The 15,667-nt window shown below is 37.9% G+C and overlaps 1 protein-coding gene across 9 annotated transcripts in view; it reads right to left on the bottom strand.

The window, feature by feature from the left end:
* Window positions 1-15,667, bottom strand: part of ITSN2 (intersectin 2) — a 140,839-nt gene that overhangs the window by 82,639 nt on the left and 42,533 nt on the right. For all 9 annotated transcript variants that reach the window (XM_087437079.1, XM_087437080.1, XM_087437087.1 and 6 more), the window contains 8 exons: window positions 14,905-15,044; window positions 10,347-10,410; window positions 9,678-9,815; window positions 9,137-9,222; window positions 7,498-7,760; window positions 6,490-6,639; window positions 3,927-4,067; window positions 2,789-2,876 (listed from right to left, as the gene is read on the bottom strand). In XM_087437079.1, coding sequence (XP_087293205.1) covers window positions 2,789-2,876; window positions 3,927-4,067; window positions 6,490-6,639; window positions 7,498-7,760; window positions 9,137-9,222; window positions 9,678-9,815; window positions 10,347-10,410; window positions 14,905-15,044 — 1,070 coding nt within the window. The remainder of the gene's footprint in view (window positions 1-2,788; window positions 2,877-3,926; window positions 4,068-6,489; window positions 6,640-7,497; window positions 7,761-9,136; window positions 9,223-9,677; window positions 9,816-10,346; window positions 10,411-14,904; window positions 15,045-15,667) is intronic.

The raw sequence follows: 15,667 nt of genomic DNA, 5'->3' as shown, positions 1-15,667 counted from the left end.
ACATTAATTTAGGTACTATAACTTTCATAACATGTTTTGATATCTGGTAGAGCTAGTCTCTTCCCCCCACAACGTTTTTCTTTTTCAAGTCTTGCCTAATCTTGTACATTTTCTCTTCTACGTAAATTTGTGAATTATCTTGCCAAGTTTCATTTAAAGAAACCTGAACAGAACGGAACATATGGTTGAATAAGTAGAGAACTGACATTTACATTACCAAGCTAATTCATTCAGGAACATAATATGTATCTAACTTACCCAAGAATCTTTATGTCTATCAGTAAAATTTTATAACTGTACATTTCTTCTTTATTCGAGAACAATGAAACTGCTTATGTGAATAAGAACTTTTATCATGATATTTTCTAACTAAATACTTTTGATAAATAGAGAAGTTACTGATTTTTATATGCTAATTTTTTCTGTGTGTGTTTGAGGAAGATTAGCCCTGAGCTAACATCCAATGCCAATCCTCCTGTTTTTTTCGCTGAGGAAGACTGGCCCTGGACTAACATACGTGTCCGTCTTCCTCTAATTTATATGGGATGCCGCCACAGCATGGCTTGACAAGGGGTGTGTTGGTGTGCGCCCGGGATCCGACCTTGTGAACCCTGGGCCGCCTAAGTGGAGTTCGCACACTTAACCCCTATGCCACCAGGCCGGCCCCTATATGCTGATTTTTTATCCAGGCACCTTGCTAAATTCTCTTATAATTCTAATAGTTTTACAGTATTCCAATAAATATTTAATCATTAAACTACACATCCACTATAAGCAAGGCACTGAACTATGTTCAATGGCAGGTAAAAAAGAAGGATGATAAGGCATGCATTCTATCCTCAGGTAGTTCAGAGTCGAGTTAAGTTGGAAGACACACAGTATGAAAAAGTAAGTTAATAAACATTCTTTGTACCCTTCAAAATGAGCATCACTAATAATGGATGTTTTACTACTGAGTTTGATTATATCATATCTATGAGCACTGTGTTAGGTAACTGAAAGACAGAGAGACAACATGGTAGTACAGTGGGCTTTAGAGTTAAAACAGACCAGAATTTGAGAACTACTATTGCACCATCTTGGGGAACTACTTAATCTCTCTGAGCCTCCATTTTCCTGAGCTGTATAATGGGAATAACAACAGCTTCTCAGGGCTGTTGTAAAGATTAAAGAAAATAACCCATGAAAACTGCCTAGCACAATGCTTGGCACATGGTTGGTAATCTTAATTGTTAACGGTTATGTAGAGAGGAATCTAAGGGATACAGGGTACTTTGCAAATACCAAACAAAAGCTTCCCATTTTGGACTGGACTACAGCAAAAATAAAAAGTAGGTAACAGCTAAATTGGATCACACTCCACAGAGAAAGAGTAGCACTACCAGGTCCCCAGTAAGACACATTCTACATTCCATTTACAATCCAAATACTAACAACAACAATGAGGATGATGATATCCTTTTTGCCACTGAACAGCTCAGCAGGGCTGGCTCATTCTGCCTCTGGAATGCCTGTGGAGGGATGAGGTGGGAGCTGATATACGCTGAACAGCCAAGAAAAGAATCACGTGCAAGGAAGACTGTCTGAGAAGAGACATGGACAGGACTTATCAGTGGAAGGTGGGAGACATAATAAGAGTAGTTCACAAGAGTGAACTTCTCTACTTCTGGTGTTTCTTTCATGTAAAGGGACCTTTACTAGCACAATATCCCCAGATTCTTTCCACCCCTTCACTAATGGGTAAGCTCAAAATAATGAATGACCTTTCCTATGCCTTGCTTTCTTGAGATTGAACTGCCCACAGGAAATCTGCATTCTACTTTGTTCACACAACCAATGTTTTATAGGTGCAGCTGTACCACTCACAGATAAGCCATGCTGTCCAATATCAGCTTTATCAATAATGAGGTGATAGTTTGGTCTCTCCTATGTCTCGTTCCTTTGCCTTATTTCTCAATTTGTTCAGAACTTGGGTAAAGAAGAAGGGTGCTATTAATCGGACCTCCTAAACAGCCAAAAGTATAGTAAAGAACCCTGGAATGGAAAGATTGACAGACACTCAATGGGAGACATTTAAGATACTTCAGCCAGTTCTAATACAACATTTGCAGGTTTACTTTTCATTAAATAAACTATCTTCTGCTACGTTGTTATTGGCATGCTATCCAATGTAGAGTTTTTTGTTTCTGTTTTTTTTTCAGTTTTCTGGTTAGGACTTGAATCAAGAAAAATGTTCCATTCCCACAAATTATCTTAGAATATTGTTCCACAGGTGTCAGAGGGCCAAGCTGGGAAAATTCTTTATATGAATCACAGAGTTAGATGATATAAAAGGTCTGGGAAGGGCATACCATTCTGCTTAGGCCTATCACTATTCTACCCTATCACCCTCAAATCCCACAGGTTGGCCCCATAGTAAAGTCTCCTCCCAAACAGTCCTTTACAATTAGTGCAGGATTTTGCCAAAGTGCACATACAATTTTGTGTTAGGGACAAACCTGGATCTTATTCAATTGTAGTCTAACACTTTATTTGATTGATATTTGAAATATACAAATAAAAATGTTATAAAGATAGAAGGCATACCACAGTTTTTACTTATTTTATTTAGTTTTTATTATTAAAAATGCTTTAACATCTGTGATATTTTTCACATTAACTTGAAATTAACTACAGACAAAAAATGTTACTTACAACAGAATAATGCTATTTTAAACAGTAGCAGAACATGACTAATACAGTCATTCAGAAAAGAATAAAAGAGGCAAAACAAACCTTAGAGACTTACCAGGTGTGTTACCGAGCTGCATGTTTTTAATTCTTTCATTTAATAATTGCTTCTCCGGTACCAAATAGATAAGCTTATTTTGATATTCCTTATAAAAAGAAAAAGCAGTTTTTGATTAAAACTCTGCAATGTTGTCTAAGAATTTTTTGAAAACTTAAAAACATGATTTAATCACTCTTGAAACTTAGTATAGGAATAATACATAGTTGTAAGCTGCTTGCAACTCATGAATAAAACAGAAGAGAAGTACACATGATTTAAAATAAAAATATTTAAACATTAATATTTGTTTATGAACAAATATTGACTGGCTTATGAATGACTTATGAATGACTGGCTGAAATCAAAAGGTGGTGAAGAAAGCCTTTGTTAATGGGGTATACCTAGAAGCCTTATACTTTTCAGCGTACTGATGGCTGACAGTGGGCCCAGGCCAAGAGGTGTCTTTGGCATCTGTGCTAAAGGTATGTGTAATCAGGCCTTGACACTCCAGAATGAAAACGTGCACATCAAAGAGGAACTAAAAGCTCAGGGATAACTAAGGAAGCAGGTTTAAATCAGATAGGAAATGTTACTTGGCCTTTGTCTATATCTGCTGTGACAAAGTGAAAAAACTGATTACTTGCCAGTCTACACAGAAAGTGAAATTTGGTAAGAGGACACTAGAGATGCAGAATGCATCCAGAGTCTCTATTCTGCAAACTATAATAACTGAACTAGACCCTATTGCACAAGTAAAGAACAGAATTACCAGGCCCCAAGGGATATTTTTCAACATTCTCACTACAATTCTGAAAAGAATAACATTAAGTCAACATTTCCTAAAAGCAGTAGCAATAACCTTAGTTTAATATGTCTGTGTCTATTTATTTATTTATTAAAGACTAAAACACAAAGTGATAAACATCCATTTACGTATAAATATCAAGCAGAACTTAACCAGATGTCTAGCAGAATTTTAGGGGGTCTATGAGCTTCCTGATATTACATACAAGATTGTGTATATCCACATCCTCCTATGAAGGTGGTCTATCAGAGACTCAAAGGGGTTCATGACCCCAAAAGCAAAAACCATTCTATTAAGAAGAATTATTAATAACTGCTCATGTTAAGGACAATTCAGCAGCAAAGGACTTACCTGAAGTTCTTGTTGGAGTTGCTTGATTTCCATAATTTCCAGGTCACACTGCTTATCCAGAACTTCCAGCTCAGTCTTTTGAGTTTGCTTTCTGAGTCGGACATCTTGAAGTCTGCCTGAGATCTGCTGATGTTTGCCATTCTATCGAAAGAGCATATAAATACATGGTAACATAAAATGCTAATAGAAAATATTCGTATCAGAATAGCATTGTGTGTGTGTGTGAGGAAGACTGGCCCTGGGCTAACATCCATGCCCATGTTCCTCTACTTTATATGGGACGCCACCACAGCATAGCTTAACAGGCAGTGCATCAGTCTGCACACAGGATCTGAACCTGCGAACCCTGGGCCGTTGAAGCAGAGTGCACGAACTTAACCGCTGTGCCACCAGGCTGGCCCAGGAGAATAGTATTTTTATTTAAATTTTTAGGTCATTTATACTCAGTCTGAGATAAATGTCTAAAACCAAGTGGAATACGTTTTAGAGTTGTATCTGTTAACTCGAGAGAGTTATCAGCAGGAAATGCACCACTCTCAGAGCATAAGAACCCATACGTCAAGATGAGACAGCACAAACATAACACATTGAATTTTTTTCTGAATTCAGCATTGAGGCATTAATTTATAATATTAAAATAGAGATAATCACAAAGAATAATGAGGAGGAATAAATGTTTGCATGTGGCATTTAGCATTAACTTCTCTGAGCTTCTATTCCTACCCTCAATGTTGTCATCTAATTTCCTCTAATTTAACAGTGTCCAGGAGGGCCTTTCTGGCCACAATTCTCTTCTCCTATACCAATGCTCCTTTCTCCTTCTTCCAAGAAGCAGGGAAAAAAAAAAAAGAAAGAACAGAGAGCAGAGATTCTCAGTGGAGATGAGAAGGGTGAGGTGTTATTGGCTGAACTGTGTTCCCCCCCAAAATTCATATGTTGAACTCCTAACCCCCAGTACCTCAGACTGTGACTGCATTTGGAGAAAGGGCCTTTAAGGAGGTAACAAAGGGTTAAATGAGGTCATATGGGTGGGCTCTAATCCAATCTGACTGGTGTCCTTATAAGAAGAGAAAATTTGGACACAAAAGAGACACCAGAGATGCACAAGTAGAGGAAGGACCACGTGAGGACACAGCAAGAAAGCAGCCATCTGCAAGCTAGGACAGAGGCCTCGAAAGAAACCAAACCTGCTGACACCTTGATCTTGGACTTCCAGCCTCCAGAACTGTGAGAAAATTAATTTCTGGTCTGTGGCATTTTATGGCAGCCTTAGCAAACACTATAGTACAGTGGGGTGAGGAGAAATGAGACCTCCGGTTAAAAATGACTCATAATGAAAATTTCACATTTGAGAAATACATGCTAAACGGAATATGCTGTGTCCATGCTAGAGCTCATGTTGTTATCTTCAGTATGTGTGAGGATAGGCTCTGGACCTTTCCAGACTCTGCCCCATAACCTATGCTACTGCTTGGTGCATTACCCTAGTTCTTGAGGGAAAAACAATCAATCTTAAGATTTCCTCCCATTATATTTTTAAGGAAAAATATATAGTCAAGAAAACGGTTCAGACAGATATCCAAGTAGCTACACAAAGTAGCTAAAGTTTTTTAGGCCCGTTTTGTAGTATTATAGCATGATTAATAATTGTGGTATGTTTTCCTATCCATTTGAAGGCACAGAATAGTACCTTTCTGACTAAAGATATTGTGATAACTTTAAAAATGTAATTCCAGTCATCAACCCAATAAAATGTTGGACTACAATTAAATAAGATCTAAATTTGGCTCTACCACATAGCTACACATGCATTTTTGCAAAACCCTACTACCCTATCAGATCAGGCTTATGGGATTCTTTGGTTATAGTAGAATAGTATGCTTTACCCAGACCCTTTATATGTATCTTCTCATCTTGCATTTCAAACAAAGTCTTTTAACAACTTGACCCTCTGACATCTGATGTGTAAAAATTGGTAAGCAAAGTGGCCAATATTAGCTAAGAATTATAGTCCTGCAGAACTGGAAGGAATCGTTAAGACATCATTTAGGTCAGCAGTTTCATATCTCTTTTTCTAAGCAAATCTTTGATAAAACTCCAACCAAAGCAAAGCAGATACACATGGAGCTTCTCTGTTGTGAAGTGTGGGAAGGACCGGGGAAGAGAGCACAGTCCTGCTGCCTTGGCTTCCCCTCCCCCATCTCTGATTACCCCTCCGTAGGCCATCTTCCAGAAACCAATGTGGAAACTGAAAATTACTGAATTAGCACAAATTTTTATTTTATAGATGGGCAAAGTGAGGCACAGAGAAGGGAAATGTCTTGCCCAAGAGCGCACGGTTTATCAGCATCTGAACTGAGACCATCACATAATTCTCAGCATTTTAAGTTGCTATCCTTTTTTAGTAAACTATATTGTCAAGACTGTTAAAAAGTACATATGAAAATATGACTAATTACATTAAAACATAATGTATTCATGAGGCAGATTTTTAAAAAATGACATTTTTCAACAGGTAACTCTAGCATCATTCAGATAAATGTCACTTAAACTTTAGCCATACCAGTGCTTCCAACTCGAGATGAAGACTCTTCTTTTTAGAGTTTAACCTGACAATTTCTTCCTGTTCTCTATTCCTTTGATTGAGAAGCTCCTGTCTACGAATTCTCTCCCATTCTAAACGACGTTGTCTTTCAAGTTCCTGTTTTGCTGCCTGAAAATAATGAATTAAAGTTAATTTTTAAATTAACAACTTCGCATTATTCAAAAACTGATGGGATGACAAAGATAAAGGTGAGGCAGCATTTAGCACTTAGTGGGCTTGAGTGCCTAAGGGTAATTGGGCAAACCTAGCGTTATCAACGGGCCTAAACCAGACTTCCACAAAAGAGACCTCATCCACCAGACTTTTGGATTGCTTCACAGAAGCATCCTTTTGTTGCAGTTACTTTCCTCTTAATAAACAAAAGGATGGTTTCATAAATATAAATGTTAATAGGAATAATTGTACCTTTATTCTGGTATCAGGGAAGAACAAAACTTCTATTGACATTACTTCAGTGCCACTATAATTTACTGCGCTCCATCTCCAGCCCTTCAAAACACAGCCAGTCCTCTGAGAGACCCCACACAACACGATTTATCCCCAAGACCTGCGCAAGCCCACGCTCTTGATTCCTCTTCACACCTCTCACTCCCCATTCTCATCTTTCTGCCTCTCCAATTCCTCAGCCTCTTACTTTCATTTAATGACCTGATCAAACTGATTCCTTCCGCTGGCTCTGTAACCTTAGCTCCTCACTCAACTCAGCTTTGCAATCAATCCTCCTCTGATTGAGATATTACCTCCAGACGTGCTTTCTCTACCAGTTATCGGCCCTGAAAACCCCTCACAAGCAAGGACTCACTCTCCCTCCACAGGGGAAGAAAGATTCAGATTTGTACAGGATAAGTAAGAACAAATGATGCAGAGGAAAAGGCACAACAAAAATAATCATTTTTTAGCAAATAAAACGTAGCCACTTATTAAATGTAACGATTTTCTTAGGAAATAAGATAACTTAAAAATAACCTCTCGTCTTTCTATCTCTTTTCTCCTTTCTTCCTCCCGTTGTCTCTCCAATTCCCTCTGCTTCTCCAAGCGTTTTTCTAATTCAAGTTGTTTCTTCCATTCTTGTTCTTGTAATTCTCTCTGTTTTCGTTCCCACTCTTCCTTTTCTTTCTGGGCTTTACGTTCTGCCTCCCTCTGTTGCTGCTCCATCATGGCTTGGCGTCGCTTCTCCAGTTCCACGTTCCCTCGCTCATAGTTGGCTTTCCGCTTGTCCTCAAAAGTAACTAAACAAGGTATATTACAAGCATTCTCGCACATGAAGAGTCTACAGAACCTGTAATCTAGTTTCAACATGCTCATGCCTTGTGATCATTTGAGTACTATTACTCTTGGGATAATTCTCACACAAACGTAAATAGTAAAATATTTACTTTCCTCTAAGAATATTCATTTTTAGAAAACAAATTTCTAAGTTTGAATCCATCCAAGAGAGAAAATAATTTTACTATTCCTGCCAATGAAAAAACTTTCCAACTTTTTTCTCAGCATTTTCTTCAAGGACAACCAAAGCTGTGTGGCTATATATAACTTTTTAATATTTTAAAATATGTACACATGGGCCAGCCCTGTGGCTTAGCGGTTAAGTGCGCGCGCTCCGCTGCTGGCGGCCTGGGTTCGGATCCCAGGCGCGCACCAACCTGCCGCTTCTATGGCCATGCTGAGGCCGCATCCCACGTACAGCGACTGGAAGGATGTGCAGCTATGACATACAACTATCTACTGGGGCTTTGGGGGAAAAAATAAATAAATAAAATTATAAAATATGTACACATATACTTTTTCAACCAATATTTGAACTTTTTTTTTTTTTTTAAGATTTTATTTGTTTATTTGTTTTCCCCCCAAAGCCGCAGTAGATAGTTGTATGTCATAGCTGCACATCCTTCTAGTTGCTGTATGTGGGACGCGGCCTCAGCATGGCCGGAGAAGCGGCACGTCGGTGCGCGCCCGGGATCCAAACCCAGGCTGCCGGCAGCGGAGCATGCGCGCTTAACCGCTAAGCCACGGGGCCGGCCCTCAACTTTTTTTTTTAAAGCTAAAGATTTCATCACAAAGCTTTCTCTAATGATTTTCCTAAAGTAGGAGGAACACTTTAATTAGGATGGCTAACATGCACACTCCTGCCAATGAACACACTGCCCTTCTTTCTCTGTACTCTTCTTCTAAGTTTTGACTATCTTAATTTTATTGATATCAAAATACATCCCATTCGGGGCTGGCCCTGTGGGATAGTGGTTAAGTTCGCACCCTCTGCTTTGGCGGCCCAAGGTTCACAGGTTCAGATCCCGGGTGAGGACCTATGCACCACTTATCAGGCCATGCTGTGGCGGCGTCCCACATAAGGTAGAGGAAGATGGGCACAGATGTTAGCTCAGGGCCAATCTTCCTCAGCAAAAAAAGGCGGATTGGCAGCAGATGTTAGCTTAGTGCTAATCTTCTTCACAAAAAAAAATTAAAAACATACATCCCATTCAGCAAATAGTTTCTCGTATAGCATATAAAATATTAAGAATGTAAAAATTCTAAATATTCATTTACATTTCAAGGTAAAATTTAAGAGAATTCATTATAAATATACAACTTAGACACTCAATGCTACCTGGTAATTTTTTCTGAGGTTCCTCTTCTTGTATTTTCTGATATGAAGGCAGAGTTCCATTAATGGAATCAATTTGCTTTCCTCCTCTAAGAAAGCAAACAATAAATTTAGCATCACGCAGACTGGGAATTTTTAGACTAGACTGTATAGATTACCAATGACTAGAGCAATTTAATACGTAGAATGTAGTATTAAAGATATTTAAAACACAGTATGGTCTGTAGTTACAATGTACAGCAGTATATGGATTGCCAAACCAAAGAGATCTGGATTCAAATCATGGTTCAGCTGATTGCTGACCTTGGATAAGTTTATTCTTAATCTCTTTAGTCAGCAGTTTCCTTATCTATAATATGGTGAAAACACACCTACTTCTATAACCTACTCCTTCCTGGTGTAACTCATTAAATACCAAAATCAAATAGCAGTGTAAATGTTTAACTCGCTACTAAACTAGAGCAGAGGCCTCAGGAAATCCTAAAGTAATAATCACATCTTCCAAGTGATCAAAACCACACCTCTTCACCTCCAGAGGTCTCACCTGAAAGACGGAGGGACAAGCTCAGGCGGTAAAGTCAGTGGCAATGGCTGTCCAGCTTTGGCCATGTCAGTGAGGTGCATCGCAAGGATAAACTCTTCAGCTTTTAGCTGTCCATCACCATCAATGTCAGCCAGAGTCCTAAAGAAAATGTGAAAATTCACAACTTAGAGAGAAAGTCTATTTGGAGTAAAAGAGTTTCAGCAGAGTTTAATTTTTTATTTTTAAAACAAGAATAATGATAGTAATATCTGGGTTAACATATTTTAGTGAAATGTAAATACTAAAGCTAATTTCTACCCTTAATTTTCATATCACAAAAGCGAGGGGAAAAACTTTGAAACAGAAAGGGAAATATTCCTTCTGAAAAGGTGGCTTGTCTTGTTTTGTGGTTGATTCACCTATCAAATAACATTTAGCTCTACATTAAAAATGAGATATTCTCTAATTTTCCGTTATATAAAAGCAAACTAGTTTTACATGTAAAATAATTAAATGCCAAATTCTGAAGAATAACACTTTGCACAGTTTTATTTGCTTTCAAGGTTGTATTAACTTTCAAATGGCTACTTTTATGGAACATCCTGGTCACAAACTTTTATAGAAACAAGATCTTTCTTTTAATAGAGGAGGTGTAGTTAAAAAAAAATCATAATCAATGGACAAACTCACCAAATAGTAGCTAGCTGAGTTTGAGAAAGATTTGACTGAAGAAGGGCATTCCTAGCTTGAAAACCTGATTGAGCGGGAAAACCATAAGAAAAAAGAAAATTCTTTAGCCTCTTTAAAGCCATGCAAACCTAAATAGTTGTACCTGTAAAAAAAAAAATACTGGTGCTATCTTGGGAACTTTTAACATCAAACAGTTTTGATGTGCCAGGCACTGAGTATTCAGTAGTAGTCAAAACAAACACATTCCCTGCCCCCAAGGAGTTTAAAATCTAGACTTAGTGGAACCAAGTGCTCCCCTGTGTCCTCTCAGAAGATAAGAGCACACAGAAGTGACTGACACGAAGGACAGAGCCACCGGCACAGAGAGGGTTAGAGGCCAACTTCTCGGGCCTCCTTGTACTCCCAGTGCAACTCAAAGCACACCTTAGCATTTCCAGATTTTCTCTTCTCTCTCTGATCATTCCTTTGTCTCTACTCTTCTTCTTTAAAATGATCTGTAAATGTTGGCATTCTCCAAGGATCTGTCTTGGGCACTCCTTTCTCTCTATGTGTACACATCCATTTCTATGACTTTAAATAGTACCTAGAGGCTAATGATTCCCAAATGTACATCCCCAGCCCAAACCTCTCCTCTAAGTTTAGACTTCTATATCCAACTGAAAAATCTACTTACGTATTTCACAAGCATCTGAACCAAATATGTATAAAACTACTCTCAATCCTTATCCACACCCTCTTCCTAATCTTCACCCAAACCATTTGCCCTCAGTCTTCCCTTCTCTATGAATAGCATCAGTGTCCATCCAACAGCTCAAAGCAGAAATCAGAAAGTCACCTTTGATCCCTCCCTTTCCTGCACACCCATACCCAACATCAAGTTCTACATCACTGCATGTCTGCATCCCTCTCACCCTTTAAGTCCCAATTTAATGGCACCTTCTCAGAAAGGCCTTCTCTATCCACCCTATCATCCAATATACTTCCTGCTTGTTTCCTTCATATCTCATATCACAATTTGTTATGTAACATTTGCTTGTTTACCTGCTTGTCTGTTTCCCTTTATGCTAAGTTCTACAAAGACGAAAACCTTGACTGCTTTATTCACTAATGTATACCCCGTGCCTAGTACATAGATGCTTAATAAATAATTGCTAAAGTACTGAATAAAGTTGTAATCCAAAGTTTTCCTCTATCTAAGGTGCAATGGGGACTGACGTGATAGCATCTGATAATAATAATAGCTAATATTCATTGAATCCTTACTATGTATAGCAAACTGTTCAACTTCCTTTCTCTCCCTTAGTGAGAGAAAACAAAAATACGTTTCTATAACAGGCTTCTTGATCTTTAATGAACATCTTCCAGAACAAAAAATCTCTACTTGCTTCAGAGGAGCATTCACTCCTGGTGAGCCAGTCTGCAGCTTTCTGACCATGGATGAAATCACATGGCTTCTCTAAGGAAGGTCTCCTAGTCAGTACAGCAGGTGCTGCACCTCCCACTCTCAGATGACTGAGCCATGAGCACCAGAAGAGTCAGCCCCTACTCTGGGTTCAGCCTGAGCCAAGGCCCATCCAACCAACTCTGCACAGAAGACAGTACATCTGCCAACTCTTCCTCAGCAACAGTTTCCACTACGAAGGCAGCACAAATGCCACTAAACCCGTTGTTTCACTGAGCTTTGAACACAGAGGTCTGGATGATCAAAGCTACATACACCACATGGAACAAACACAAATATACCACACGTTATAACATGCAATTGAATGTTTATGTTATATAACTTAAAATCTTTTTTATTATTTTTTTTAATCTGGCCATTTAATAGCAATCACATAAGGGAAAAACACTGGAAATAGCTCACAGCCTCACTCAACTAATTACTCCTCAGTAGATTTCACATAGGAAGTGAGATTTGAGGAGGTTTTTGTGTTAAAAGGAGGATTCTTCCAACAAAGAGAAACAGAATGCTATTTCAAAACTGAAAAAAGGCTCAATAACTAATGTTTCAGCTCTTGGACAAAGATAACAAGGTAGATCCCTTAGCATTAGGCAACAGAGCAAACAGGAGGAAGAATGGAAGGAATGGAAATGGTTAAAAGCACACAGGTGGAAGGCTTAACGGTGTACAGGCAAAGCCTGAATAATACAAAGGGCTACACAGCCAGCAGAGTACACTTACTAAGAAACGCTCACTTGAACATGTACACTGTTGGTCTGTCAATCCTTTGGATATCCTATTTCCTGTGCCTATAATGCTTGTCTATAATTCTCGACCTGTTAGTCTATTTATCATCTAAGATCCAGCTCAAATGTCATCTCTTCTGTGAAACTCTCTCTTACATTCTCAGAGTTTGCCACTTTCTCATCCATACTAATCACAGCACTTTTAAACTACTAATCAAATAATGTGATTATGTGACCTATACTATGGGCTCTTCAAACATATGGGCCATGTCTTCCTCCTTTCTGCATTCCAGTGCCTCATAGAGCACCTGGAAGATATGTGACTCAGGAAATACTGGAGTCAATGAATTAATCTAAATAAATCATGACTGAGAGTTCAAGGGGAAGAGAAGAGGAAGAACAAAAGGGAAAAAGTAGACCACCAACTGCAACATTTACTGAACCAAGCATAGCATGGAAGTCTAGGTCAGCCCCATCCTCATATACCTGGGGCTCATGCTCAGTTTCAGGATACCAGAAACAACTTATCTTTTCAAAGAAAATCAATCCCTCCCTTAACTACAGATATACGGCTTTACTCTTGTAGGTCTAAGAATAATAACATTTTCTGAAAACAATACAATACAGTCATGCATCCCATAACGATGTGTCAGTCAACAATGGACTGTGTATATGACCGTGGCCCCATAAGATTAGTACCATATAGCCTAGGTGTGTAGTAGGCTATACCATCCAGGTTTGTGTAGGCACACTTTATGATGTTCACACAATGACAAAATCGCCTAATGACACATTTCTCAGAATGTATCCCTGTCATTAAGTGACACATGACTGTACACAACCTTCACACAATGTCTTTTTAGTTCACTTTTGTTAATTTAAAAAAAGAAACTTCTTTAATGCAAAATGTAGGGGCTAAAGAAGTTCATTTTTTCAAAGAATGGGAATCGTGACTTTATACTAATCTTTATACACATCATTATTTTATGTAACACTAAGAAAGAAAAAACACTGCCAATAAAACCATGACACAGTGCTAAGACACCACTGATGGTAACACATTTGCCAATTTCAGAGACGTTAAAATATATTAAAATAAAAAGGGTGACAAAAATACAGTATACTTTGTTTTACATAATTTGATAAAATCACAGAAAAATTTAGTTATTATGTAATAGTTGATACATATAAAATATAGTGTATTTGTAAGTCATGAAGTATGATAATAAAAGTCACCCATGAACCTACCACCCAACTTAAGAACTAGATCATTACTAAATGCTTTGAAGCTATCTGTGTTCCCTGACTTATCTTCATGCCTCTCCAAGAAGAGATAACCACTATCCTGAATTTTGTGCACATAATTCCCTTGCTTAAAAAAAAAGTTATCACATAGGTACATATCTTTAAAGAAAATATTGAATATTTTTGCTTGTCTAATCAAAAAGCCTTACTGCTCCCTTGCCCCACTGCACAACTAGAGACCTCACACTCCTATTTCACAGGCTACTTTTCATTCTTCAAACATGCCATGTACTTTTTGCTCTTAGGATTTCTTCTCTGTCATCCTCCAATGTTCTCACCTTCAATCTCTATCTGTCCAAATCCTAACTCTTTCTTTCAGGATAGAGCTTAAATGCTCCCTACCTATAAGATGTTTTATCTGATCTCTTCAGTATTAATATCTCCCATTCTATGTTCCCTAGCATTTTAAAGCTCTATTATTTTAAAACACTTATTTTACTCTGTCTAAACTGGAATAGTTGCTGAGTGAAGAGAGAGGGGAAAGTTAGAGGGTGGGAACTCTACTTGCCTATTACCCTCTGTTTATATCCCCTTCACTATTCTTAATTAGTACTGTTTTGGATGTTTGCTCTAGCATGGACTCAAATGTTCTACGGATATCTAAGGTCAACTTTTATGACTACATTTGGGTTGGAGCATTTAAGGGTGAGCAACGCTCATGTGAGGTTTTATGAGGGACAAGCAGAGAAAGACCCAGTGAGGAAGGGGACTCTCAGGGACAGCGAGCTGAGGCTAAGGCCCACACAGTCTCCCTTGTCATGTGAGGTTCTCCATTCATTGCATTGGAGGATGAGGTTTGACCTTCTCAAGGGAGAGGTCTTATTTCCAAAAAGCTGGGTGTTTATCTGTGTGTTCAACTCAATTTTAAGAAAGCAATCAAGTTGTAATCATCTTTGAACTCTTACACAATTTACATTATTTATGTTTATCAAATGCCTGCTAAATTTTTGTGATGTTAAAATCTTACATGAGCTACAAAGTATAAATTCAAATAAAAGTTCTTAAATAGAAGTCCATATGAAAAACTTTAACTCTCTCAAATTCTTAAGCACTGTATGGTACTTACCTGAGAGGTATCCACTCATGCTTTTGTCAAGACTATTAAATTTTTGCCGATATTTTAATCTTGAAGGCTGAGGAACTGCCCACTCTGAGGTCCCAGTCTTGGGCGAGTTCCCTGAGAGTGAAGCAGTTGAGGAAGTTGAGCTATAATAAAATTTATTTAAAATTTTTATGTTACTAAATAAAATACATTTAGTTAAACTTTATAAGGCAGAGACATTAAGAATCATACCTTCTATAATACAGCAGTAACTGCTTTTGTATTTGATATTAAAAAATATTTCAGCAATTATCCTTATTCTTAGGAAAGCAAATACCATATGAAGTATAGAACTACTGTATATCGAGAACCTACTATGTGCCAGGCCCTGTACTATGCTAGAGCCTTTACAAATATTATTGTAATCCTCATGATGAAAAACTTCAAAAGGTATTACTGTTCCCATCTTTTAGATGGACAAACTACGGCTCAGTAACGTTAAGAAAAAACAAGGTCACATAATCAGTAAGTGTTTAAGCTAGGATACAAACGTTGTTGTTCTGGGTCATTGGTTTAAAGAGTATCATTGTGATTTATATGAGGGGCGATGAATGAACATTGATGCTCTTGTGCTTTCTGAAATTTAAAGTATACTCAATCAGCAGAATTTGCTCAAGAAAGAAATTAATAATGTGCAATGATTATGAGACGTCTTGAGAAATATATACATTTTTTAAAGAAAAATATGTAGCTCTGGGCAAAAAATCGACTGATTAAAAATATACAG

This window comes from Ceratotherium simum, chromosome 11, assembly GCF_057802395.1.
Source record: "Ceratotherium simum simum isolate JZ-2026a chromosome 11, ASM5780239v1, whole genome shotgun sequence".
Taxonomy (NCBI): domain Eukaryota; kingdom Metazoa; phylum Chordata; class Mammalia; order Perissodactyla; family Rhinocerotidae; genus Ceratotherium; species Ceratotherium simum.
This window is presented reverse-complemented; position numbering and strand designations above follow the sequence as displayed.